This window comes from Micropterus salmoides, unplaced genomic scaffold, assembly GCF_014851395.1.
Source record: "Micropterus salmoides isolate LMB-PRFRI ecotype aquatic unplaced genomic scaffold, ASM1485139v1 Ms_hic_scaffold_8, whole genome shotgun sequence".
Lineage (NCBI taxonomy): Eukaryota > Metazoa > Chordata > Actinopteri > Centrarchiformes > Centrarchidae > Micropterus > Micropterus salmoides.
In genome coordinates, this window is record NW_024044570.1 from 21,081,134 (window position 1) to 21,109,050 (window position 27,917).

At 40.3% G+C, this 27,917-nt stretch overlaps 3 protein-coding genes across 3 annotated transcripts; 1 reads left to right on the forward strand and 2 right to left on the reverse strand.

Moving 5' to 3' along the window:
• Nucleotides 1-381: 381 nt before the first annotated feature.
• rbm28 (RNA binding motif protein 28) lies at nucleotides 382-12,101 on the reverse strand. Its single transcript, XM_038706035.1, is given in 21 exon segments — nucleotides 382-868; nucleotides 3,331-3,445; nucleotides 3,616-3,754; nucleotides 4,097-4,220; nucleotides 4,334-4,408; nucleotides 4,621-4,770; nucleotides 6,079-6,237; nucleotides 6,382-6,446; nucleotides 9,177-9,312; nucleotides 9,473-9,546; nucleotides 9,638-9,747; nucleotides 9,873-9,942; nucleotides 10,059-10,300; nucleotides 10,386-10,488; nucleotides 10,643-10,675; nucleotides 10,678-10,713; nucleotides 10,801-10,893; nucleotides 11,015-11,090; nucleotides 11,209-11,318; nucleotides 11,415-11,561; nucleotides 11,744-12,101. Coding segments are annotated over 21 exon segments (2,316 nt in total). The 5' UTR covers nucleotides 11,862-12,101; the 3' UTR covers nucleotides 382-727.
• Nucleotides 12,102-14,245: 2,144 nt separating this feature from the next.
• si:dkey-5i3.5 (uncharacterized protein LOC565091 homolog) lies at nucleotides 14,246-19,992 on the reverse strand. Its single transcript, XM_038705560.1, is given in 7 exon segments — nucleotides 14,246-14,829; nucleotides 15,003-15,083; nucleotides 15,086-15,248; nucleotides 17,672-17,697; nucleotides 17,700-17,745; nucleotides 17,747-17,955; nucleotides 19,951-19,992. Coding segments are annotated over 6 exon segments (840 nt in total). The 5' UTR covers nucleotides 17,909-17,955; nucleotides 19,951-19,992; the 3' UTR covers nucleotides 14,246-14,467.
• Nucleotides 19,993-22,916: 2,924 nt separating this feature from the next.
• Nucleotides 22,917-27,895, forward strand: LOC119893425 (proline-rich transmembrane protein 4). The gene is given in 4 exon segments (XM_038705557.1): nucleotides 22,917-23,819; nucleotides 25,343-25,781; nucleotides 25,783-26,046; nucleotides 26,048-27,895. Coding segments are annotated over 4 exon segments (2,151 nt in total). The 5' UTR covers nucleotides 22,917-23,767; the 3' UTR covers nucleotides 27,444-27,895.
• Nucleotides 27,896-27,917: the final 22 nt, after the last annotated feature.

Here is a 27,917-nt window from a genome sequence, read left to right on the forward strand (position 1 = left end):
AAAGGGCAACTTTTGTTGCAGTGCAATATCATCATCTCTTCCAAAATCGCTATTTATATACACAGGTGGTATTTTGTCTATTTTTGTATGTTTTTATACCTACTGGATTAAAACTATAAATAAATATTTAACAAAAATACTGTTTGTAATATGAAAGTTTGTCAGTGTTGTGTAATGATCAGAATTAAGTGAAAAGGGCACGTAGACCAGGTTAAAATATAATGTCATCTGGGGGTGTTCATCTCTTGCTACACTTGTACATTCAGGGTTCATGCGTGGGAAGTGTTTATCCGACGCTATCGGCTTATGATTAACTCCTGTTAAAAACTAGCATTAAAAGAAGTGAATCTAAAGGCAACCGCCATGATGAACGAACACATCTGCCAATACAACAATTATGGATTTATTGCCAAAGTGTAAAGATAACACAAATTCAAGGGTTTGTTATATTTTTTCTAAAAAGGCATGTACACAAACAAAACTATACTGACATTTTTTGTTTGTTTTAGTTTTTAAAGCATGGATTACAGAAATTCAGGAACAGACTGAATGAAGTGACAGTGAAAGTTTACACATGGGCATCATATACTGTACAATTTGAAACAAAAGGAAATTTATGAGAACCATTGTACTATAAAAGCCTCAAGATGTGGAATATAGAGGACCTCTGTTATGGCCTTAAACACTTTAAGACTAATTTTTTCCCCTCACACACGCACACACAGCATTAACTGTCAAACCACTTGTTTCGTTTGATGCTGGTGTTCTTGTCACTGTTACTCATCAGTTTCTTCTTGTACTGCTCCACCAGGCTGTCAAAGCGGTCTCCATCCCTTCTCTTCAAATGCTTCTTTGGCATTTTAACTTTCTGTGAAAAACAACAAAACAAGAGTCATGAGGTGTAACAGGACAAGCCTGATACTCTGGTAAAATACATACAGAGAGGAAAATAAGTATTTGAACACCCTGCTATTTTGCAAGTTCTCCCACTTAGAAATCATGGAGGGGTCTGAAATTGTCATCGTAGGTGCATGTCCACTGTGAGAGACCTAATCTAAAAAAAAAAAAATCCAGAAATCACAATGTATGATTTTTTTTTTTTAACTATTTATTTGTATGATACAGCTGCAAAAAAGTATTTGAACACCTGAGAAAATAAATGTTAATATTTGGTACAGTAGCCTTTGTTTGCAATTAGTAGAGTTCAAACGTTTCCTGTAGTTTTTCACCAGGTTTGCACACACTGCAGGAGGGATTTTGGCCCACTCATCCACACAGATCTTCTCTAGATCAGTCTGGGCTGTCGCTGAGAAACACGGAGTTCGAGCTCCCTCCAAAGATTCTCTATTGGGTTTAGGTCTGGAGACTGGCTAGGCCACGCCAGAACCTTGATATGCTTCTTACAGAGCCACTCCTTGGTTATCCTGGCTGTGTGCTTCGGGTCATTGTCATGTTGGAAGACCCAGCCTCGACCCATCTTCAATGCTGTAACTGTTCCCCAAAATCTCGCAATACATGGCCCCGGTCATCCTCTCCTTAATACAGTGCAGTCGCCCTGTCCCATGTGCAGAAAAACACCCCCAAAGCATGATGCTACCACCCCCATGCTTCACAGTAGGGATGGTGTTCTTGGGATGGTACTCATCATTCTTCTTCCTCCAAACACGGTTGGTGGAATTATAACCAAAAAGTTCTATTTTGATCTCATCTGACAACATGACTTTCTCCCATGACTCCTCTGGATCATCCAAATGGTCATTGGCAAACTTAAGACGGGCCTTGACATGTGCTAGTTTAAGCAGGGGAACCTTCCGTGCCATGCATGATTTCAAACCATGACATCTTAGTGTATTACCACCAGTAACCTTGGAAACGGCGGTCCCAGCTCTTTTCAGGTCATTGACCAGCTCCTCCCGTGTAGTTCTGGGCTGATTTCTCACCTTTCTTAGGATCATTGAGACCCCACGAGGTGAGATCTTGCATGGAGCCCAGTCCGAGGGAGATTGACAGTCATGTTTAGCTTCTTCCATTTTCTAATGATTGCTCCAACAGTGGACCTTTTTTCACCAAGCTGCTTGGCAATTTCCCCGTAGCCCTTTCCAGCCTTGCGGAGGTGTACAATTTTGTCTCTAGTGTCTTTGGACAACTCTTTGGTCTTGACCATGTTAGTAGTTGGATTCTTACTGATTGTATGGGGTGGACAGGTGTCTTTATGCAGCTAACGACCTCAAACAGGTGCATCTAATTTAGGATAATAAATGGAGTGGAGGTGGACATTTTGAAGGCAGACTAACAGGTCTTTGAGAGTCAGAATTCTAGCTGATAGACAGGTGTTCAAATACTTATTTGCAGCTGTATCATACAAATAAATAGTTAAAAAAATCATACATTGTGATTTCTGGATTATTTTTTTTTAGATTATGTCTCTCACAGTGGACATGCACCTACGATGACAATTTCAGACCCCTCCATGATTTCTAAGTGGGAGAACTTGCAAAATAGCAGGGTGTTCAAATACTTATTTTCCTCACTGTATATTTTAAACTTGTCTGTGTTAGCTCGTAAGCCTGCCCAGCTTCCGCCTTTAAAAAGTTACAGCCATTAGCTAGCAGTCTGTACAGTTCAAATGTTGGTTCACCCCCCCCCAAAAAAGTTTGCTACAAAGTAACTGCAGTGGTCAACAAAAAGACCAACTAATATTGCCATCTTTATAGTGTTATACTGTCTCAAGTGTAAAGCACAGCTTGACTGAAGGGGTCTTCAAGGTTGATAACGACATTTAAGAGATAAAAAAAAAAAAAATCTGGTAACATTATATCAGCCAATTCTATCTCTTCCAAATTCTTTAATGCCCGGCTGAAATGCATGGCTCTGAAAAAGATGCAATGCTCTAAAATATTATTACTACAATGTCACTTGGTGGCACCAAAGCATTAGATTTCATACTGATTAAGTGCTGTCTTCAGTGGATCTGATTTTTTTCTGCCCGTGGGTTAATCCAGTATATCTTTCTGATGAAGTATTTCAATGTTCTACGGTGAGAGACTGCCGACAGCAAACAGTTTTAGGATAGTTTTAATATTGGGAACGTTTCTTATCAAGTTCAGAACTACCTTTTCACCTCACAGATGTAGGATCTTTTTGTTTGGTGCTTTAAAGTTTCTTGAGGTTACTCAAACATCCGTGCCTTAGGAGTTTTAATATCAAGACTGACAAAGCCACTGTTTGTAGTAGTTTCTAATAAATCAGTGCCTTGCCAGCTACCCTTTACTGTAAGGTGTTTTGTGAATATGATTACAAACAAGCATATACAACAGAATACGTATGAACCTGGTTTCTGGGCTGTGTGGGCTTTTCCATCTGTCGTCTTTGACGCTCCTTCCTTTTTGATCCGGGCTTTGCTTTATTTGGTGGTGGGGCCTGTTGCTTTCCTTTGTCACGCATTCTGCAAAAGACAAGAGTACACAATCTATTACTTAAGCCTCATGCTCACGGTTTAGTCATAATCAGTTTTGTCATATGGGTTTTTCCAGGGAAATGTGTTTGTTGACATGTTTACGAAATATACACAGTGAACTGTAGACAGGAGACTAGTAAAGGTAATGAAAACTGTACCTGATCTTAGGTCCCCGATGGGAGGGCAAAGCAAGAACCTTCCTGCGTTTCTTTCCGTTCTCCAAATCTATATGCTCGACCTCAGGGTTGGTCTGGAAGCCGAAATAGCGTCTGCTTTGCTTCTGGCAATAAGGAGCAGCTGATAAAGACAGAAAAGCAGTCAGAGAGAAAATCAAAACAAGTAAAAAAGACTGTACATAACAGCAAAAAAAAGTTTATTTCAGTTTAAAACAGCACTAGTGCTGTACTGTGTTTGTTTTGGAACAGTATATCATGTTGTTCATCACTTTTTACATGGTTAATGGAATCAGTACAGTATAAACATGGTGGGTGAACAGCATGTGTGTATAAGAGCAGCTGTTTTTCATCACCTATTAAAAGCTATCCAGAAGAGACGAACAACAACCTATTAAGCCATCATGTACAGCTGCCTAATTCGTTCTCTGAACTGGCAAAAGACACAAAGATATTATTTTCATACCTCTCTCCTTTGGTGTCTGCTCTGATGAGGACTGTGCTTGATTTCCACCTTTCCTAGGTCCATCTCCAGCTGTCTGGGACTGAGGTTTGGCTCCTCCTTTAAAAGGCTGTTTTCTGAAAAACTCCTGCAAAAATATCCACACAAGGTTACTTCAGGTTTACTAAGCGAACAAAAGCATTTTTCAATTTGAACCGGGATTCCATGGCGTAGCTATCACACAAACTGATACCAACGCACCTTGTTTTTTTGTTGTCGCAATTCTTTTATTTTGAGTTTCCTTGAATCCTCCAGGGAGAACTCAACAATGGGTCTCTGCAGGGTGACATAAAATGCACAGTTAAAAAGCTTCACTATGGACCAGGAAAAGACATATGTAAATGCTTGTTATATAATCCAGTGTGCTAAACCAAATAAACACCAACATTTTAAGTAAAAAAACTTCCAAAAGGTAAATAAATACAGTGGCAACAAAGCAAAAACAGCTGCTTTTAAATGCACTTCTGTAGTCCATCACAGAAACGTACCTTGTGTGAGCCAAAGATGTCAGGGTTGTTGTTAAGGTAACGAAGTGTGCTAAGAGCATGTTCGTGGTCCTGGAACTGGACAAAGCCATAACCTAACGACTGTCCCATCACCTGACCCCTCTCTGGCTTCTTGTCATACATAACCCGACACTAAAAGGAGAAGCAGGAGGTGCACACATAAAAAAACAGCATGAATGAGAATGACAACGACACCCCCTACTGGGCACACAGATGCAATTAGGGCTGCACAATATTATGATATTGTTTTTTCTGCAATGTTTATTACAATATGAAGAAATACTGGAAATTTCACCAGATACATGCAGTGTGTTATACAGGTATATATATACACAATTAACAATCATAATTTTCATTATGTGGGTACTGTAAAAACCTTCTAACAAAACAACCACCCTCCTACTTCTAGCACACTTGGTTTAGCCCTCTGCTACTCTTACAGAAATCAGCTTGTATGTGACTCTGGCACCAGCATGGACAAGTGAAGAGAGAACAGGTGGAGAGGTACTTGGGGAAAACAACATATGTTTCTTAATAAACCCGTTGCCCATCACGTGCATGTTTACAGGCAGGTGATACGCAGACTCTGCATGCACAGCGATCAGTCCGCTATGTGCTCTGGTGAAGGGGTGGACTTGATCGGTTTATCAAACAACCAAAACAGACAGTGCCCATTTTCAGGTTGTGGTAGGTGACTAGTGGGGCCTGCTTTGGTTGTTTGGTAAATTCACCATAACATATTTGGATCAAACTCTGTGTATCTAAGAACATTTAAATCGGACTTAATTATGTATTTTCAGAGAGACTTTTTGTAGATTAATCATGGAAAACCTTTAAAGTTTTTGTATCAAGCAGCAAAAAAGTAGTAGCATGACGTGTTTGAGTTAACGTGCCTTACTTGACAAAAGCAATGTGACTATAATCTCCATTAACAGATATCTGCATGAATGTAGAATCTCTAGGCAAGGGACAAGATTTTGGTATCGGAAGAGGTCTTGTTTTCTGTTTGTAGTCCAAGAAGTATTGACCAATCACGTTTGAGCTGGCTTTAGTTGCATGCGGGTAAACAGTCCGTGTGGAGGGCAAAAGAGGCGGAACACATTGCAGAAATGCAATCTCGGAACCCACTGATTATCATCTGACAAAGATTTAGCTCTTTTATCAATCTCGGAAACCCTAAAGATTTAGCTTTTTAAAATGGATCAGCATTCAAAATCGTCAGAGGATAACCAATGGGTTCCAACATTGTAAACAATGTGCAATGTGTATGTCGTGCAGCCCTAGACAAGGGCTTTTTTTAAATTCTATAAAATCCTGACATACCACTCACTCAAAACTATTTCCAAGAATGTTTTACAAAGCTGCAAATGAATGATAAGTGTTATAACGATACTGCTTTATTTAATGAAATGTCTACCAGCATGCCATAATATTTCTCACCTCTGTGATGCGGACTCCCTTGCTTCCTTTTACTGCTTGGAGGCAGAGCGCTTTGAGCTTTTTATTGTCCACTGACTTGGGCAGGTTATGGACACAAAGACGAGTCTTTGACACAAACACTTTTATGTCGCGAAGCTTGGCCCTCTTTATTTCTTCAAACTGAGGGAAAGAGACAACACCAAAAAGACATGTCAACATAAGAGCAATTTGAGAGATGATAAGTTAAGATAAGATAAATATTATCCAGTAAAGATCATTCTCTAAGAAGAAATGTCTAAAATGGTGAATGAAAAACAAACTCACTCTAGTTCTTTTGATCATGTCTGCTTCAGGCACACCCTCTGCAGCCTTGGTCCCAGCACGGATCACTGGAACAACATGCAGAATAAGAACAGATTTAGAAGCAATTCCAAAGCTTAAATAGGGACCTCACAAGACACACGTGGCTTTCCTAAGTAATGCAGCATGGTGATTTATTAAAGATGGTATCTTGTTTATTATTATATTATTGTGTCTTCAAATATTTAGTGTCACAACAGAAGTTTCACATTGATATTTCATGGTTTATAGATTTAATGTCAGTGTTTCCCCTATATTAGGGTGCCAGTCAAAAATAAATTTTCAAATTTTCATCTTCCCACCCTCCAAATGTGTTAATAATGTGACAAAAGCTAAGTTGACAAAATTTGAATGTTTTCTAATAATTTTTACTGGTAGCTCAACACTGACAAAGTTTTACAATATTCAACATTTTCCAATTTTATCATGTAATATTAACTTTAATATCACAAGTTAGAATAATGTAAAACTCCTCAAAAAGAAGACACATAGCTGCTAACAGTTACTTCATAAGTTAATAATATACCCTTAAGTATTCATAAGTGTCCAGAGAATGACTGTACTGCAGCTTAAAAAACAGCTACATTTGTTTTGTTGTAGGCTAGCTCTCCAGCTCACAGAGTAGCTGCAGATTTCTATGAAGTAGACGAAACACATGCACATGTAAACCAGATAGACTTTCAGATAGACCTTAATTATGGAAGTGTTGAAGTGGCATAAATGGGCGGCTTTGACTCAGGGTAGAACGGTCGTCCCCTTAAAGGAAGGTTGGGAACCCGAAATTGCTCCTGGTGGCTGTGCCGTCAGTGTGTGAATGAGTTTATTTCGGTTTCTGATGAGCAGTTGGGTCTCTGCTCATAGGTGGGTGAACGTGATGTAGTGTAAAGCACTATGAGTGGTCGAAAAGACTAGAAATGTGATATACAAATACAGCCCATTTACCATATGTGACAGTTCATTCGGAATTGGGGGCAAAACCCACGGCGCTTGCTGCAGAAGACGCTCTTGTTAAGTGGCCTCTCTTGAAATGTCCTTCTTTACTGTACCAGAAAATAACTGGTAGGTGGTGCTAAAAATGAGGATAATTAAGATTAACATGACACACAGATGCGACATGGTGGTGCAGTGGTTAGCACTGTCACCTCACAGCAAGAGGTTCTGTGGATCGAGGCCCAGGCCTTTCTTTGTGGAGTTTGCATGTTCTCCTCGTGTCTGTGTGGGTTCTCTTCATGTTCTCCTGCTTCCTCCCACTGTCCAAAGACAGTGTGGTCACTCTTTGCCCTTAGGTGTGAACGTGTGTATGACTTGTTTGTAACATAATAACATTTTATCGCAATGAAAGTAAATATAAAAACATTGAGCCCATTGAGCTACCAGTAAATATTAATATATCTGAATTAAACTTCTCACAGTTACTATGCATCATAAAAGGAACAGAATGAGGGGGTGGGACCTGGAAAATGTTGAAAAAAAATAATTATTGGCCATTACATTGAGTGGCACACTACCCTATATGCATTAAGGAGCGGCTGCTGTTTTGTGACCGCTGCTACAAAAATTTCCCACAATCATTATTATATCAATGCGCTACTTATTTTCACTCACACAGTGTGCGAGCACGGTAACACACTGCGTGACCGCTTCCACTCCTCATTCTTCAAAGGACATCTAGGCTACGTGACAGGTGCCGTTTTAAGAGCAACGTAACTCCGATTCGGGAGCTGCATAGCGAGTGTTTGATTGCCTGAGCGGCAGAAAGTGTTGATGAACGCGAGCGGAGGAAAATATTCTGGCAGTAAATGTACTGTGTCAGTTACAGTGTGTTATCTTCTCAAGACCAAGAAATTTTTTCTGTTGTTTCCCCACCTGCTGGAAAATAGAAGCCCGTTTGCGCTAGCTAACATCTACCCTCCCCTTCAGACTGCACAGCTGTGCAGGAAAGCTTCTACAGCAGGCTGTTATGCAACTTAACATTAGCTGTATTTATAGAAAGTCACTGGTAGCTGTATTTTATTACTACCTAGGCTACTTGTCTAATGTTGAGAACATCAGGTACAAACTTAGACTAAACTGGTGTACCCTACAGCTCTGTCCTGTACAGGTTCATCCTAAATTATTTTCAGTTTTCAGGAGTCTGAAAAAGTGGTTGTTAGGAAAAGAAAGGACGGTGGTAACTGGAGGAGCTGAGGTTAGCAAAGCAAATTAGTGATGAAAACTAGTCCTGTTAAGCTAATGAGGAAACATTTCTTTTTGAATTTTAATGTGCAAATAAAATGCACCTCAGAAGGGAGAAGGTTTCATATGTTGCCATTTTTTTTATATCAATGTCTACAGATTAATGTCAAAAGCTGAAGACACAAAAGGCAAACATGAACACTCGTATCTTCAATGATTCTGAGGTAATATCAACAGGGTTTTCGGGGGTGATGCCCAAAACATGCTGTGCCATAAATGTAACATCACTGTGGAAAGCATCATAACCAACTAAATTACTTTCCCCAAATCTAAAGGTTGTAGTTCCTCCCCAGTAGACAGATCTTTGGGTTGTTTATTACTAGCTTTTCCATTCCATATTTGTTCAGAGATATATAGTGAAAATAATATGAACTAGGGTAAACACTGGATGTTTAATGTTTGCATGAAGTGACATCTTTAATATTGACAGTGACTAAAATAACTGTGTCAAGTGAAAGGAGTGAAAGTAGAGCAGAGACGTGGTAAAGAAGGTGAAAAGAAGGGCATGAAATGGGTTTACTCACATCCCTCTCTGGCCAGGTAAAGGTTCCTGGTGCCCGTTTCTACTTTAATCTTGTTCACTTTCAGCTTGGCGGCATCCTCCCTGCTCACTGCTGCCACAATGTAAAGCTTTCTGCCATCTACACGGATGCCACCATTCTGCATAAAATAACCCAAAGTTAACAAACAAAGCAGCAACATCAAGTCATTGCACAAAACAGGACATATTAACATATGTTAACCTGCCATTGAAAGGCAGATACAGGGAATATTTTTAAGTTAATTATTCAGAATTTATGCATATGAAACTGCGTATTACCTCTGCCTCATCCTGCGATGCAGCTATGCATCTGTCTGCAGCCTCTTTGGTCTTAAACTGAGCAAATGCACAACCTGGCAAAATAACAAACCTGAAATAAGTTAATCAACCGGCCTTCTCAAACAACAGAGAGAAGAGTGTTTCACACCAGCACTGCTGACAGACCTTTTGAATGTTCTGTGTCGGGGTGGAGAACAATCTTTATGTAGTTAAGCTCGCCATACTTCAGGAGAATTTCCTCAAGACCCTCTTCCTCTGTGTCAAAGGACAGGTTTCTAAATCATCAAGGAGTGAGACGAACAAAGATGGTCATAAGTTAATAAATGAGTATTATATTCTGGGGCACAGTAAGATCAATTCAAGCAGGTTTAAGATGAATTAAAAGAGAAGAATTGCAAACCTGATGAAAATTGTTCTGCCCTCTTTCACATCTGAAGGGAGAAGTTTCTTTGAGGTTTTCTTCTTTCGAGCTAGAGATAAAAAGAAAAGTGGCAGACAAGCAGAGTCAAAACATTATTATTATTATTAAAGACAATGTTTAAATTACATACAAATATACAAAAAAACACAGGCAGAGAATGAATACCTGATTGATCTTCGTCGTCATCCTCATCTTCATCCTCGCTCTCATCTTCATCATCATTTGAATCAAGGCTACTTTTATCATCATCATCTCCTCCCTCCTGAGACTCATCTTTTTCATCTTCTTCTTCTTCTTCTTCTTCCTCCTCCTCCTCCTCCTCCTCCTCACTGTCTTGTTCCTCGCTAACGTCTTCATCATCTGATTGGGATTCCTCCACTTGCTGCACAGCTGGTTTCGAAATGACTCTGTGAAAAGATCGGGCACAAACTTAACCAGTTATTAACACTTCGCAGCATTTTAACAAGATGTGTACATATTTGAGTTTAATACTTTTTCTTCTCAGGTGCTGCTTGTGCCTTTCCTTCTTCCTCGTCTTCAGTGTCACTCTCTGCGTCAGAGTGTTTTGCAGTTGCCTCCTCTGTATTCTTATTTCCTGTTAGGTAAATAAAATAGCATTCATGATTATTGGCTTTATTTTGATGTTTCCAATGAGACAGCTGATTTCTTGTCATTTTTAATTTGCAGTGGATGATAAAAGGAGAATAGTTGTTTTACCCTTGAAGATAAAAACACAAAAAGACAATTACCTGCACTTGAGGATGGCTGTGTGGCAATATATTGTCCTTAGGCACAGCCCAGTCTACTGCTACCTGCCGACCTGTGAATAACACAAAAACATTTAAACTGCAGCCACATGATACAAACAAATGAGGTGTCAACAATAAACAGTGTCTCACTAACTAACCTTTTATCTCCTTCAGGTTCAAGGCATTGAGCGCTCTTGCTGCCTCGGACACATTTTTAAAAAGAACAAACGCAAATCCTCGCATCTTCCCATCTACACAGAGAACGAAAAAATAATAATAAAATGACCACTCAATCGATTCAAGGTGCACGTGACAATTCAATGTGCTGTGCTTATTTGGAATCATGCAGTAAGAATTTAAACCATTTTTTACCAGGTTTGAGGGGGATTTTGGTCTCGAGAACTTTTCCAAACTTTCCACAAACTTGCTTCAGATCATCTTCTGAGCACTGTAACACAAGACACAGCATGTTCAGGTCAAGCAACAGGTGGACCACTTTACAGCATGTGTATTACTGAAATTCAGATATAGGACCAAACTGTCCTTGTCGGTGCTGCAGATTGTACCTTAAAACTAAGGTTCCTTATGATTAGTCTAGCTTTCAACGTGTTTTTCCTGAAGCCTTTGGATTTCTGCTCAGTTTCCTTCGGTGCAGCAGCAGCAGGCTCTTTGGGTGCTAAATGAAAGACAGGAGCAATGTTATCAAGTAGACCCAGCGTGAGAGCTATCCCAGTTGCTTGTTTCTCGGCGTACCTTTACACCTGTTACACACCTGTTTTCCTTTTGTCTTTCATTTTCTTCCTCGCCACTGACAGAGAAAGCCTCTGTCCGTCATATTCTTTTATTTCTGTCAAGGCTCGTTGTGCATCTTCCTCCATTGAATATGTGACATATCCAAATCCCCGACATTTTTCTGCGCCTGGATTATGAATGAGAATAGGTTAAATGTTTGTAGCTTTATGTTTTACTCGCAGTACGACGTTTTAATGAGTAACGTTAGCTTTGCAGTAGTTAACGTTACGTTAGAACGTTAGTATATTTTCTCGTCAACGTATTTAGTAGAAGAGAAGACCCCCAAATGAATGCCAGTGACAACCTTACCCTTTTCTCTGACCACGAAGCATTGTTTCACCGGTCCAATTTCAGAGAATATCTCCTCTAAACGTTCATTTGAAGCTGAAGCTGGTAGAGAACCAACGAAGATGGTCTGCGCTGGCATGGCTGTCTGCTGCCGAGCTAACGTTAGCTCGCTAATGTTACCTTCCTGGCTCGGTAATAGCTCACAAGCTGATGTCGAAATTGTTAACAAACCAGCATTGGAGGTTAATGTCAAACTGCTCGATATCACGCGAATGAAAACGTGCTTTTTAACTGTTTAACGTGAACGCCACTTGCTTCCAGATTAAGTCGCATGTTTACATAAGGGCGCCGCCATCTTTGAAAGTAACCGGAAACGGTCTCAAGCCTACACTTTACTTTACTGTACTTGCAGAAAACCGGTCCTTGCCGCCGCCTGCCGTCCCGGAGGTTTACATTGCAATAACGCCAATTAATTATTTATTTATGCATATATTTACTTAATTGTGTAGACAGACACAGCGCTAAAATAGACTAAATAATATATAATAGAATAAACTAATAGAATAGAGACTAAAGATGGGACGTCAACTGATACACTGTCCAATGATAGTTATATGCTGTAATAAAGAATACTTTACTGCAAGTCTAGATGCTGTGCAGAACTGCAGATAATAACTCTACATTTTTAAATGTATTTTTGAATGTAAACCAATTAAAGTTCACACCTCAGACAGTATACCTTCACATTTATTTCCAAGGCAAAAGAAATGTAAACTGTTGTGATTGCACAAATCAGAAATCCATGACATGTTTTGAGCACCAAAAGGATCACAATAGTGTCAGAGGCACCATTTCAAGTTTAACAACCACCATCAACAGTCATTGCAATTATTCGTAAAATGTTACAACTGGTATTTCCAAGTTAACTATAAACACACATTAAGAGTTTTCAAGTCTAACTTATTTCATGGTAGTTTGGTTGTTTGATTCAGCACTAAGGCTCATCTGTCTCTCTAGAAGCCATATGAACTCCTGGATGTATTACGGTGATATTGTACATTTTACTCAGCACCGCCAACAAACACCAATATGGTGGAATGTCTTGTCGAAGAAGAAATATCCTTCGTAGCACTGGTAGACCATCAAAAGAATCAATGGTCCCTGGAGTTTTCTGTACATATGAAAAGTTGTGCGGTTATTAAATTGTGTTTTGGCTTAGAAAAAGTAGAACAAACTTGCATTTTCTGCTTCACAATATAAATGATGAGTTTTGTATATAGAAGTATAGAGAAGACACTGTAACTATTCTTTCTGGCAATATATACGTCTTCCTTCCAAGTTGTGAGGCCACTGTGCCTAAACAATTCATAAACAGAGAAACGAAGGGTAAAGAAGAAGTGCTACAGTATTTTTTCCAGGAAAGACACACCTACAGTAACAGCAAATGTAAAATACTTCATGAATATTGTCTTCTGTGTGAACTCTATTAAACAGAAATTAAACATGAGGCAAAATAAAATTGCAATTAACAAAAACATGACAATTCACATCATGTAGCTGATTTACATATTCCTGGATCTCAGCATAAACTACATCTTTGCAATGGTACATTTAAGCAATGCAGATTTGGAGTAGAGCACTTTGGAGAGTTTTTTTTCTTCAGGTTGGAGCATATGTATACTCAAGATAACTTAAAGATGTTTGTTTGGCTAGAAACTCTACTTTTAATTGTTTCTTCATTAATGGACTCATACTTACAGTTACTTTCAACTCAAACAGATGTGTGTTTGTCTTATTGAATATACAGGTGCTGGTCATATAATTAATATAATATATCATCAAAAAGTTGATTTATCTCAGTAATTCCATTCAAAAAGTGAAACTTGTATAATGTATACATTCATTGCACACAGACTGATATATTTCAAGTGTTCATTCCTTTTAATTTTAATGATTATAACTGACAACTAATGAAAATCCCAAAATCAGTATCTCAGAAAATTAGAATATTGTGAAAAGGTTCAATATTGAAGACACCTGGTGCCAAAGCTACCAGTACCTTGTTTAAGGACCATGGTATCCCTGTTCTTAATTGGCCAGCAAACTCGCCTGACCTTAACCCTATAGAAAATCTATGGGGTATTGTGAAGAGGAAGATGCAATACGCCAGACCCAACAATGCTGAAGGCCACTATCAGAGCAACCTGGGCTCTCATAACACCTGAGCCGTGCCACAGACTGATCGACTCCATGCCACGCGGCATTGCTGCAGTAATTCAGGCAAAAGGAGCCCCAACTAAGTATTGAGTGCTGTACATGCTCATACTTTTCATGTTCATACATTTCAGTTGGCCAACATTTCGAAAAATCCTTTTTTTTGTATTGGTCTTAAGTAATATTCTAATTTTCAGAGATACTGAATTTGGGATTTTCATTTGTCAGTTTTAATCATCACAATTAAATGAAATAAACATTTGAAATATATCAGTCTGTGTGTAATGAATGAATATAATATCCAGTTTCACTTTTTGAATGGAATTACTGAAATAAATCAACTTTTTGATGATATCCTAATTATATGACCAGCACCTGTATTCTCATGGCACTTACTGTCAGTCCACCTACATCAAATACTATAATTAGTGTACAAGTTAAATTAATGTATATTATGTATAATATAAACAAATCTTTTAGATTAAACACAGCAATAAGCCTAAGTCACGCTAATATGGCAATGACAGCACATTACAGCTTGGCCTTCAGCGGGGCGATGCTGAGTGAGTTGAGGAACGCGTGTAGGGTGGTCAGATACTCTTGTTGGTGCCTCTTGAGGTGACCTGCATGTGTTGAATCCTCCCACTTCTTTGCCGTGATGTCAATCCCGTGCTTCCGCCATTGATCAATCAATTCCTCCGTAGCTCGTGGGTCGCTCAACAAATCGTTCTCGCAATAGAAGAACAGTGCAGGAGCGGTGACAGGCGTGTTCTTAAACGTATCAATGCCTCTGTTAAAGTAGTCTACCGTTTGGCGTCTGAACATGCCAAAGTATAACAGGCTTACCTCTTTTACCAGTATCTCCCAACGGGGAAATATGGTCTTACCTAGACCTGGCAGAGAGGAGACAAACCATACTTTATTCATTTGAATTGAAAAAGGATTCACTCCTATTTATAAATATCCAAAATGTATAAATATATTTTGGATTTGGCCGGTGCAATATTGCATAATGGGTACTTATGAAATAAAATGAATCAATGTGTTAAACCGTGTTAATACTGACCTACGGACATCGTCTCCAGAGAGCCCACCACCAAGCTATCATAGACTTGGCCTTTAATCCTCTGCGTGAGCGCCTGATATTCTGTGTATCCTGGGACACATGTACCAGCAGCTGGGCAAATGTGTAGCCCCCAATAGAGAAGGCATGGACAAGGAGTGGGCGGGACACAAAGCGTTTACTGTGGAGCAACTCCAGCAACCTCTTTCCATGAGCCAGACCCCAGCGAGGCCACAGGAACTCTGCCACCTTGTGTAAAACAAACAAAATGATGACACATGATCACCATGACCCTAGATAGTGTGTAAATCAAATTAAAGTTCCAGGAAGCTGATCAGAGTTAGTTCAATGTGTGTTTGTGTGTAAAAAAGCAATCACTAATGGGATCCTAGTGAATGTGACATTGAATTTTTTTTAAAATATTTATTCAGCTGTAGGGGACACTTTGGATGAAAATATGGATCAACCCGATCTGACAGATCAGACGACATAGTTCACTTAAAGACCTATGACTTTAACCGCCAAGTCTAATCCAGTGAGTATATTTAAACTTTTATTTTAAAAATCTTTCTCTACAGCTTTTAATAGATTAAATGTTGATGTAGATTAAATTCAAACAAACAAACCTGTTAAAACATGTTAAGACTATAGCCTATCCAGACTATTAGACTATATCTAGACTACTATTGTGAGAGAAAGGTAGACAGTGTTTGCCTTTTATGACCCTCGCTGGTGACTACTTCATTTTGTTTTTTACGAGAGGAAAGAGCTCTGTCTTATCTCTTAAGATAAAATGTTATTTTGTGTTATGGACGCAAAAACAAGGTCAACTCACACTACTATGAGTAAAGTATATAGGATAAACTTTACCTTTTACCTGATAATGTCAGCACAACGATTGTAACAACAAGTAGCAGTAGATGTCAATAGGATCTAACGATTATTTTTAATACCAAGCAATTTATCAATCTATAATCTATTCGATTAGTTGATAAATTTTAAAATTAAACCTAGTCTTTTAGGTTCCTAATAATTTCCTAATAACAACAGACCCTATTTATTAGATGTTGAAAATACTGGACCTTAAATTCAGGATTGCTGTGATACACAGACTAATGTTATCCTTTGCCAAGGTAATCTATCCACCTCACAAATGTGGCATATCAAGATGTTGTTCAGACAGCATGGCCATTGCATGGGTGTGCCTTACGCAGGCCACAATAAAAGGCCACTCAAAAATGCAGTTTCACTGTATTGGGGGGGTCCAGGGGACTACAGTATTACTACAAACAGAAACACACTCCTTGTACTGATAATTCTAATATGCCATGCTTGTATAGGGACAAAAAGTAAACAGGATTTGCTGTCCTGACTTCCTGTAGTCTTGACAAAGCGCTCCGGGATGCTTTTGCTTCAAGTTTTCGTGCACAGCAGTTGTGCTGCTGTGATAAGCCATTTCCAATTTGCAGCGCTTACAGAGCATCACATTGTTGGGTCCAAAATACTCCCAAACTTTATATGGTGGAAGGCAAGTTTTTTTTTGATTGCTTCTTCTCCGGGCTTACTATGCCTGCAAGCTGTAGATCTCAAAGATAACTGACAGATTCCCTCACAGGGATATAACATTATATATTACATGGATTGAATTCCCTTAAAGAAACGTCATTAATGTCGTTATTTTATCATTGAAAACATCATTACATTTAAGTAAATGAACTGTTGTATAATACAACAATGTGATTATACAAGTTGAATTTGAAATAAATGTATCCCAGACTTCTTTTTTAGTTTTAAAACCTGTGTCACATGTTGCAAACATATTTGGATCTCTGAAATTGGCATCTGAATTGTGAATTCAGATTCCTTAAATGGTATGTTAAAAGGCCGAGTTTGGGTATTTAGAAGTGAGGTTTTATGATCTGTCTTAATTACCTTACCTGGAAAAAACAAAGGTACAATGATTTTTTTAAAGGAACTAGAAGTGACCATTTTTGGATGAGAGTGTGGAGCTAGCTAGCTTGGTTAGTAAGGTGCATCCGTATTTCGAGTTAACTAATATTGGAAAAAAACAGGCTTAAAAGAAAATGTACTAACTGGAAAAAATGAACACCCGACTCCTTAGAGTGTCTTTTAGTTAAAGCAACCGCTGAACAAGACATTTTTAGGAGACCAAAATGTTTTTCACTTTCACAAACTGAAAACACACCATGGAAGAGTCAAAGTTCTTGTTTGGTAGATTATTTCTTTGTTGAAAGAACCATTCACAGCCACAACAGCTTATTCTTCCACATGCTACTAATGTTCCTGTTTGTTAAATGAATAAAATGTTAAATTGTCAATATGTCTGTTTCTTCAGACTTTAATCATCCAATCCACCAAACAACAGTCAACATGCTGCTCATCCCACAAATATGGCATAATTTAAAAGGAATAATCAGGCTTTCCAGTGGTACACGATTTATTGCCAAGAAGCATTGTTACAACAAAGAAAGTATCTACCAAACACAAATGTCCTTACTTTTTGTAGATAATACTCAATTTTAATGCATCCATATTACCAAAATAATACCAAATGACAGCAGTTCCCTGTATCTACGAATACAGCTAACACCAGTTCGCTAACTTGGGGAAAGAGCATCCACAACTCCTTTACTGATTTACATTGTCCTTACCTCACTCTCAACTACAAGCACATCAAGCCTGTGCGGAAGTAGATTTCACAGTATTGGCCATAGCTTGGGGACGACGGAACCCAACCATGGCAACATCAACATAAGGGGTTTGTTGTATTCGTGGTCTTGGTCCCGACATCCTGAGACTGGAGGTGTTAATTCATTCATGTAGAAAGTGACATTCTTACTAAGGCGGTGGGCAGTAATGCCTCTGCTCAGGGCTGTCCTGCCGAACATAGCAGCTGCTGTCAGGCTTCCCAGCAGATTAAGTGAGACAAGAGTGTCTGCAGAAGAGAAGTAACAAGGGGACAAGTGAAAAAAAAAAAACGTGGGCGAAAAAATGACAATTGACAAAGAAGCTAGCAGCATTAGCAACCGTTTGCTCATAAAACATTATTAACACAACAAATCATAAACAATGGGCGTGCCTTCCTTTTTGTTTGTTTACAGCTAAATATCTTGGATAATTTCCATAACCCTACCACTAGGGTTGCCAACTGTCCCGTATTAGCCGGGATGTCCCTTATATTAGGCCTAATTGATCTGTCCATACATGACTTCTCTTGTCCCGTTTTTTGACACTGGACACGATACCTGTCATCATCCAATCACAGCCCCCATCTCGCGTTTCTGTAGGCCTGTACGCTAAGTAACGTTAAATGCAGCTACTGTGGAAATGAACAAAATACCAGCAAGTGAAGCCTCGTAGTACATCACACTGTCAAACATGGACTTCAGCACTGACTGTTTTGTTAAGCTAAACCGTGCGTTGTTTCTTGACTGAGATCGCTGAGATAATCACAATCAATGTTTTAGGACCAAAGACTGTTCTATCCTGAATAATCTATCCCTGACTGAAGGTGAGCCTGTGTTTTACTTTTTGCCACCAATGCCTCAAACAAGGGAAACAGAAAAATGTTTCTAACTATTGTTCCTAACTTGGACTGATCCTCTTTTTTCCTGAATTCTGATTGACTCAACGGCGCTAATCGAAGCAGTTTTGTGATTCCCTTGACATAACCTAAAAACATTTTCACCATAAATTGATGCAGAATAGGCAGGAATTTCAGCAGAATGCAGGAAATTAAGTGTTTAATGCTGCAAATTTGCTGGGGGAGGGACCCCACCAGACCCCACTCTAAGTGGCTCCTTCATTGCTAAAGGAAAACCTACGCTCTTGTTTATTATGAACTTTACTATTCCATACATTATCTAGAATAAAATAAAATAAATACAGTCTCTGGTTTGACACATATATTCTGTGGGGTAAGACTCCCCAATACATGGTTAGGTTTGGTGAAAATTAAGGCTATCATATCTAATCAGGTTGGCAAGCATCTTGATCACACTGATCTGACCATGATTATTGACTTGGCTTTTCGTCTACACATACATGTGGCTGTTAAACTTTTAAAACAAAAGTCCTTATGATTAAAGAGTCATGACTCTGACCCCTGCGGTGGAATATGAAAAAGAAGGACTAAAATGAGACGACCTCTGAATCTCACTCCAAACTAAATTGAAAAGTTGGCATAAGCTATTATTAAACCTACCAAATTTCATTAAGAGATTAGCTATGCCAAATACAATGTAAACTCACACAAAACCATACCCGTACTGCTGCAGCAGGTAAATTTTTGTCCCTTATTTCATAGTTACAAAGTTGGCAACACTACCTACGATCCTTAACACCTTAACTCACCTAACTTGTTCCAGCTATTAACGTTAGATTTGGCAATGTGTTAAGAGAACAGGTAAGTTAACGATAGCTTGTGATCAACATTCTAGTTAGTTTAACTTAATATTATATCTCCTACACGTTAATAAACGTTACAAACCTTAATATTACGTTAAACACATGTTTCACAGATAAGTTAGCCGAATAACTCTTTGCTGGGGTGTTTTTACCCGTTCTTAGATAACACATTACATTATATTACATACATACCAAATGAACTATAATTTAGAAGTCTATGAAGATTCTCAGTCATCCAGGTCATAGTTATCCAACGAAGGTTAAATGAAGTCCAGTTGCCCTTCACTTTAACCTTCGTTGGATATAATTTAGAAGAACGCTAACGTTAATTTAACTTTACATCAACCTTAAAACTGTTTGTAACGACATTTACTCGCTAAATTACTGCTGTGTCGTTCACTTTCATTTGTAACGTTACGTTCCAGCACATAGGTCAACTCAACGGTTGTTTTAAACGTGATGTAACGTTATATATAACGTTAAGCCCCTAACTTCATTCTTTCTGGTGTTAAGTTTTACTAACCTGATGTCGTTTTTTTGCCAGTTATGCTCTATTGAATGAGGATAAAGGTCAGCTAAGTTAACAAAGATAAGAGCAGAGCCTCTGTTAATCAGAAACTATCAACAAGTCTGCTCCGGCATTTCCTAGCTTCCCCGCGCCTTCTTCCTCTATTGTTTCCAATTTGCAGCTAGTTGCATCTCAGGCGATCTGCTGCCCTCCTTCGGACGAAAAGCGCTCCGCAAACAAACAAACTAAAAGCTAAAAACACTTTTCTTCTTCTTCTTTGTTAGGTTTTATGGTAGGAGGCCACCAGCGTGTCTGACAGGTTACCCAGTAACGTTATTTAATCTTGTGTAATAGCCTACTGCTAATCACAGTGTGCCATTCTGCAATGGGGTTTGGCTCCTGAGTTGTTGAAAATCCCTCTAGGCTGTGTAGGCCTATCTTTATCTATCCACAATAGGCTACTACTCACTAAACACAAACTTAAAAGGTAGTGAAATAGCCCTGTATTCCCTAACAGAAACATCAAGATCACATAACTTTCAAGGATTATACAGTGCCTAATGAGTTTATGGTGACTTTATCAAAGGCCCACGTTTTGGTATTTGTTTTCATGTTGATTTGGTCTATCAGTATTTGTCCATACATATTGACATAGGCTATTTCATTTGACTGTGGCTGTGATTTTGTCTATGTTAACCCCTTATCCCTTAAAATTAATAAACATGTAGGCTTAAATTTGGGGATAAAATTTACAAGGAATTATGTTTGTTATGTTTAATTGTATGTGTCCTCACTATCTATCTCTGTTCTCGATATACAGCATGTAACTTTAGCTTATCCACACCCTTTATCCTAACCAGGGCCATGGCTTGTTTTTATCCTCCTTGCTTATGCAGCTTTGTTTCTGTGTCTTGTCCTGACTGTCCACATTCCCAGCTGGACCCCAGTCCCTGCTGACTTTGTCTTGTTGGAGGATGACTTGTCTAAACAGAAACCAGTTGCCCAATGAATTAGGATAGCAAGTGTGAGGCGGCAATAATTTGGCCGTGTCCCTCTCTGAGCTCATATGTTTGGCCTGTCATTGTTCCTTTCCAGTCCCTTTAGTTACGGCTGGGTTGGTGCTTTCCTGTGTCCTCATCAGACAGTGAGTTAACCACAGCCCTCGGGAAGTTCCTATCTTCATCACTAACTGACTGTCTAAATGATCTGAAACAGCCCTCGCTGGCTTTCAATCTGTGTTTATGTGCCTCTGAATCTCATTGTAATGAGCATAGGCATTATTTTATCCTGCAAGCAGACGCTTGTGCGAAGGCAAGATGAAATTTAGGAGACAGCTGGTAAACTGCTCTCTTCATCATTGGCTGTGGTATTTTCTGTCACAGCCAACATTATTATTGGCATGCAGAACCAGCCTTTATGTCTTTGTGTTTTGTGCTAAATATGTTTGGCAGATTTATTTGGGATGCAGTTTGATCCATATTTATCAACATTGTTTGGATAGAAGAAGAGCCAATGTGCATTTGCCAGAATGCTCACGCAACAGTAATTAACCTGGCTTGAGAAACCCTTTGCCTTGCCAATTCAGCAATGGTCAGTGGAGAGTTTAAAGCACAACTTTTCAGATCCTTACATCAACCAGGCAGAGACAGTATATAAGCCTGACTGTGCTTCAGACTCTGTGACTCTAAATGCATCCACTATGTGGATCAGTGTCTATTTTAGAACCATCCTTGGGAATTGAATTAGGCCATGAGGCTACTGGATTTCCCCCATTGGGTAAAAACAGCACACATGGACAGTTTTGATAACACTGGGAGGAGGAAAATAAAGAATGGAGTAACATGGCACCATCAGAGAGAGATCGTTCATGTCAAAGGCTCTTGCAACAATAATTGACATGGTGACAAGGTCACGAGTACAAATTAGGGACTTAAGGTTTGTAATTCTTTGTTAAATAGTGCATTCACTTGTTTCAGAGGTACTGTACGTATATAGCATAGAAGTAACTATAATGCATTATGCATGTATGCTATTCAAAGACAATGTTCTGCTTCTTCTACTGTTCATGACATGTTTCAAACTGTGATGTCTACTTTAAGAAGAAGGGCACAGCATGAGTTGTAAATTACAGTCAATAGCATGTATTGATCTGTAGCTCTGATTAGTTCAGTGCAGGGTACAGCCTGTTTGTTGGTTTATTAGCGTGCTTTGGCCCCTTTGACATATTTATGCATTTTCCTTTTTTTCTCCTTCTTTTCCTTTTTTCTTTTCTTTCCTTTCCTGTTCTTCTCTTCTCTTCACATACTAAACATCACAAACTGTGCATCATACACACCAGAGGGATGTGTTTAATGGAATGTGGGGAACAGAAACAGCAGTAAGGTTCCTGTGCAGCTACAAAAGAGATGATACCGAGTGTGGTGTGGATGATGCCTCCCATTTAGGAGAATGGGGTCGTGCAAACAGTCAAACTCACTGTCAGTTCAGTGCAGCAGCAGAGTGAGAGACAGTGGGGGGTGTCTCCAGGAGGTGGGGTCTGTCCCATTTGTCGACTGCCTGATGGAGAGAAGAGGGGCACAGCACAGTGAGTATGAGAGGACACGGAGTGCTACGCAGCGAGAGACTGCAGGCATGCAGCATATATGTTTAAAGAGGCTGCAGCAGAGCGGGCTGTTGATGAGGTAAGAAAGCTGAAACAAGACTGGCTACAAGAAAGCAGTTGTGTACTTAATGTCTCTTTGTGTGCTGTTATTATGAATGAATCTGCTGCACTCTAATGTTTGTACTGTGTGTGTGTCACAGAAAGGGAGATAGTGTTTTCATATACCTCAGTGGAACGCTTTTCATGTACAATATTTGCATTGCAATCCATGTGCAGAGATTCAATCTATTTACTGCAGATAGCCCCTGGAATACACAGTGTTTGATGAGCGATTGCACAGATTGTGCCTTGATTGTGATGTGCTTTTATTTCCCTCCAGGTGTGTAAGCATGAGATCCCTAGAGACCTGAGGTTAAAGATCTGTCAAACATGTGACAGTGCCCCTCAAAACCTACAGCATGTGACTTTGCGGTGGAGTTTGTAGACTCTCACCATGCTCTCTCTGTGGAATCTGTATCTTCTCCTGCCCCTCTCCGTGCCTCATTCACTACATGTCATTGCCTTTACTGGAGAGAATGGCAAGGAAACACGACAGGCAGACACTGACACAGCGGCACAGCGTCTCACACAGCCCCCACAGAGACCTCACGGATCTGGTTTAGCACCGGGCAATGTTGACTCCCTTGGTCTACCTTTGAGTTGGCCATTATCGTCATCTGAGGGATCAGATAGACAAGGCGTGATTGGTGAATACGGTGATTTAGAGGAGAGCACAGAGTCATCTATTTTGTACCCTAATGAGAAGGGACGTATCATATCCACACCCACAGATAGAGCTATAGATGATGCTACCTCCTACAAGAACACACTGACTTTAGCAGGAGGAGTATCACCTCAACTTACCCAGGAACAAATATCAAAGAATGAGTCAGCTGAGACCAGCACGGATCATTATTGCATTTGACAGAGACTAAAGAGAATCAGCCTACTTTCCCAGTCTCGCAGAATGAGACGACTAATAGCCTGTTACCTTCCTTCAATGGCTCACTTTTATCAAATGAGGACTCCACTTCACTGCTGTCTGCTGAGCCTGAGCCCAGCCCTGAGCGCCCCACTCCACCAGTAGCCACTAGCAGTTGGGGATGGACCAAGGGCCCTTCTGTTATCACACGGGAAAAGACACAGGAGGGGACTGTCCCAGTGAAAGAGACCGGAGATGGATTGATTGATATGACGGATCGTATTTTAAACAGAGGAGCTGTCACCGTGGAGGCAGATAAAAGTAAGAGTCCTCGGCATTAAATATATTTGGAGCATCCACCATTTACTAAACCTGACACCAATCACAGTTTACACGTGTCACTTATGGTCTATTGTGAATACTAGGATTGATAGTGTTGCCCTCATGAAATACCTGAAACAAGAGCAACAAGACTCCAAGTCTATTTGTGACTGTAGTGTTTGTGATATGTATTCTGCTGGCAGACACAGTTGTTTTACATTCACAGAATGTTTTGTATCACTTTACTCCCCTAAGCTTTGACTCTCCTCAAAAATCTCTCCCTAACTCTTCCCCAACCCTCTCTCCCCTGTCTTGCTCTCTGAGTTCTTTTATCATATATTCTCCCACTCATTCCTCCACTATCCTGTTAATGTAGTAGGGGTACATTCCCATCGCAGTTCATTAACCACAATAGAAGGTTACTGGATAATGTGGTGCACATACATACAGAATTTGCTATGCAATCACACACAGTGCCACTCACTTGTCAAAGTAAATGATGTGTCCACAAGCATGGGGAGGGGGGTCTTTTACAACAGTGTGAGAAATGACTCTTCCTCAAGCTGCCTATGCGTTTAATACCAGACACAAATTTCAGCCTGTATGTTGAGTTGTTGTTTATTGTCAAGAGGACCTTCAAGTCAAGATGTCATTTTTTAGATTTTATAACGCACACTGTGAAAATCGCTCAAAAGGTCTTACAAGGTCTTTCACTGTTTGCCGCTTCCATATTGACACAATCAATTCACGACTAATGGAGGACCAGAAATAGGACACATTCCACTTATAACCAGTAGGTCCCCTGATTCGGGTGGCTCCATACAGCTTGCTCTGAACATTCTTTCACCAGAGAATGAGATGCTTACATTATTCATTGGTTACACAGTCAGATATGAAAGTGAAATACCTCTGCAGATTATTGTTGCCACATTAATGAAAGCATAACACCTCTTTACCAGGCTTAATAATAGCCACATAAAATGAGAGCAGCAACGAGGTCAATACTGGCTAATCAACACACATCACTCTCTTTTACGTGAACACACTACCCATGCTCCCGCTCTCTCTGTGACCCAGTTAGATATTCCCAGTCACAAGCCTGCTCTGTTTTATTATGGATTAACTGCACACATGGCAGATTCTCCACTGCTCTCTTTTTGGACAAAAAAAACTATGGATGACTTTGGCCTGTATTCATTGATTAGATTATTAAGTTGTTATACTATGTTCATTGGTAAATTAATGTGATTATAATTAAAATTGCCAATTAATAACTCAAGACCAAAAATATAAGAGAACATAACCACACAAGCAGTGACGTGAAGCTGTATACTGGGCACAGCACACATGCTAACACACTAAAGTAAGATGATGAATATGTTAAACATTACCTGCAGAATATTTTAGCATGTTAGCATGCGCTGTCCATTTGCCAGTTACAAATGTCTATATTTAAAATTTCTGTTGACACAACAAATAAGTTGGTAATGTTTTTATTATTATTTTATTGTATTGTGTTACAGGTGACTCCAAGGATGATGACCTGCGTGTCTCAAAGACCAGTAGCACACTCTCGCTTGATGGTAACATGGACACATCCACCACAGCCTGCAAAACACCAAACCAGTCCTGGACTCCCACCTACCAAGATGATTTTACTCCCAGCGAGTCCCTGCGCCCTTCTCTTGCTCTCAGCCCCGCCCTTTTCGTCCCTCTGTATTCGGACTGGAATTCTGCCCTCGCCACATGGGGATTTGCATGGGAAGCACACATCTATGGCCTGGGGTCTGTCTTCACTGTGTTTGGCCTAATCTCTGTGGTCTGCCTGTTAGGCCTGCCCCTGCGGTGTCCCCCAGGTAGCTCCTACTTCACCTTGCTGCACTTGTTCCTCTTGGCATTTGCAGGGATCCAAGCTTTCTGTTTGCTATATGATGCTTACAGTCACCAAGATCGTCTCCCCCCTGGGCTCTCTGCTGCTCTCTGAGCTTCCCTTCCCCTGTTTGATCTCAGCCTTTTCCCTTGCCTTCCTCCTTCTTTCCTTGCGCTCACGCATGCATCTTTCGCTCCCACTTGCTAATTCCACCTCATTCTCAGCCTTGCCCAAACCTTGCCTGTTACTGTGTATGTCCCTGTTGTATTCTGGCATCTCTCTGGGGTGTGTTGGCATGCTCCAGCTCTTCCACAGCCTCCCCACTGGAATTCTGCTATTCCCTCAGGGTGTGTTTGTGTCTCACCATCTTTCTCTCATGCTCCTACCTCATCTTCTACTGCTTAATACAAGTCAACACTAAACACATGTACAGGCTGAATGACAATGGAGAGAGTGGAGAATCTCCTGAGGTGATGCGACCTGCAAGGTGCCCCTTTGCTAAAGGGGAGGACTGGAGTAGGGCAGCTGGAGCTGGAGTTGGGGCTTCATTGTGCTTGTTAGGATGTGGAGGCCTCCAGCTTTATGGGATCCTGCATGCCCTTGGTTTGGGCGGCGTTGGTGGCTATGGGTTCCAGCCCTGGCCCTGGTGGGGCTACCAGGTGGGCTGCAGGCTCTGTGAGGCTGGGGTGTGTCTAGGTTTGTCTCTCATTGGTACACACCCTCTATTCTGTCACAACTCCTCCTCTATGAAGACCATAACTCATCCTCGGCCAGGATCTTGGTCCCGCCTCTCCTGCAGCTCCCCTTCGCGAGGGCTCACCCTGCCCTCTCAGGGAGGTGCAAATACTCTCTCCTCTCATGATTCCTGGTCCCAGGGTAAGCAGGAAAAGCTGGTGGTCTGCGATATCATCACTAAGGGACAGTCAGAAGCTCTTCCTCTTTTCTCAGTGGTGGATCCTCCTGGAAATGGGCTAGACTGTGTCCCCAAGTCCGTTCAAACCTGGAACACTGTTCTACCTCTACCTACACCCCCAAGCCCACCACACAAGCCAAAGAATGCAGGTGAGTTTCAGCTATCATCACTGGATAACCTAGGCCTGGAAACTGACTCTACAGTGGATTTGCAGCCCCCATCTCCCATAGACTTGTCCCGCAGCATTGACCAGGCTCTGTTCAGTGAATCCTTATTTTCTCACAGTATCTTTGGTTTGCCAAGACTATTCAATGCTTCTTCCAGCCTCTCTTTGAGCCCTACCCAAGGTACGTCAAAGCAAGGGCCTAGCTCTGTGGAAAACGCCCTCTACCGAACCTCTTCCTGTGGAGACGTGGATCAAGAGGACTTCCTGTCCAGTTCAAGACCCTCCCAGCCACATTGCTCTTTAAAATCTCACAGCAAGCCAACAAAGTCACCAGAGCAATGGGATTGGAAAGGGAGTGTCTCTGGCTCAACCCAGGGTTTGTGCAGCAATCCCAAGGAGACAGGAAAGCTGCGCTCACATCCCTGGGCAAACAGAGGTCAAAGCTTTGCTCAGAGTAGCCTCCCACGAGCAATCCCCCAACTGTCTTACCACAGGCGTTACCGAACCCTGAGCTTAGCCTCCCAGGACAGTCACGGATCGGGCCGGCTGGCAGGGACTAAACACCTGAGTGAAAGCAAACAGCTGGAATGGGATCTGGCTGTACAGGCAGAGTTTGTCAACGTCTGCAGACAAATTGACGCTCTGAGCGTTTGCAGTGACACTATTGAATTGTAGAAAGTTGTAAAAGTCCCGTTGTGACTGGAATGCACATGACATTGTACAGAAATAGCAGACTCTGATTAGGTTACATGGAGGAATTAAAGTATACATCATAAGTTATACAGATGAAAATAGTTACCTGAAGTAATGAAAGAGGAATGGACAATATTATTTTAATGGACCCAACTTATTTTCTATAAATGCTGTACTGTTGATATTATTATATTCAAAACCTGATTTTAAAGGCTGACTGCATCACACTGTTTTCAGCAACTTCACTAAGCTCTTCTCTTAGTAATGTTTTTTTTGTTTAAATGTTGTGGCAGTATTCTGATGTAAATGCTCATTCCAGTTAGACATTCATGAATGTCAAGGAAAAAATATCTCTTGTTAAAGTGTGCAAATGCTATACAGAAGTTAACTGAAGCAGGAGTATAAATATTTGTATAACTGATATGTTGAGCTTTTTATATTTGAAGCTATCCTGCA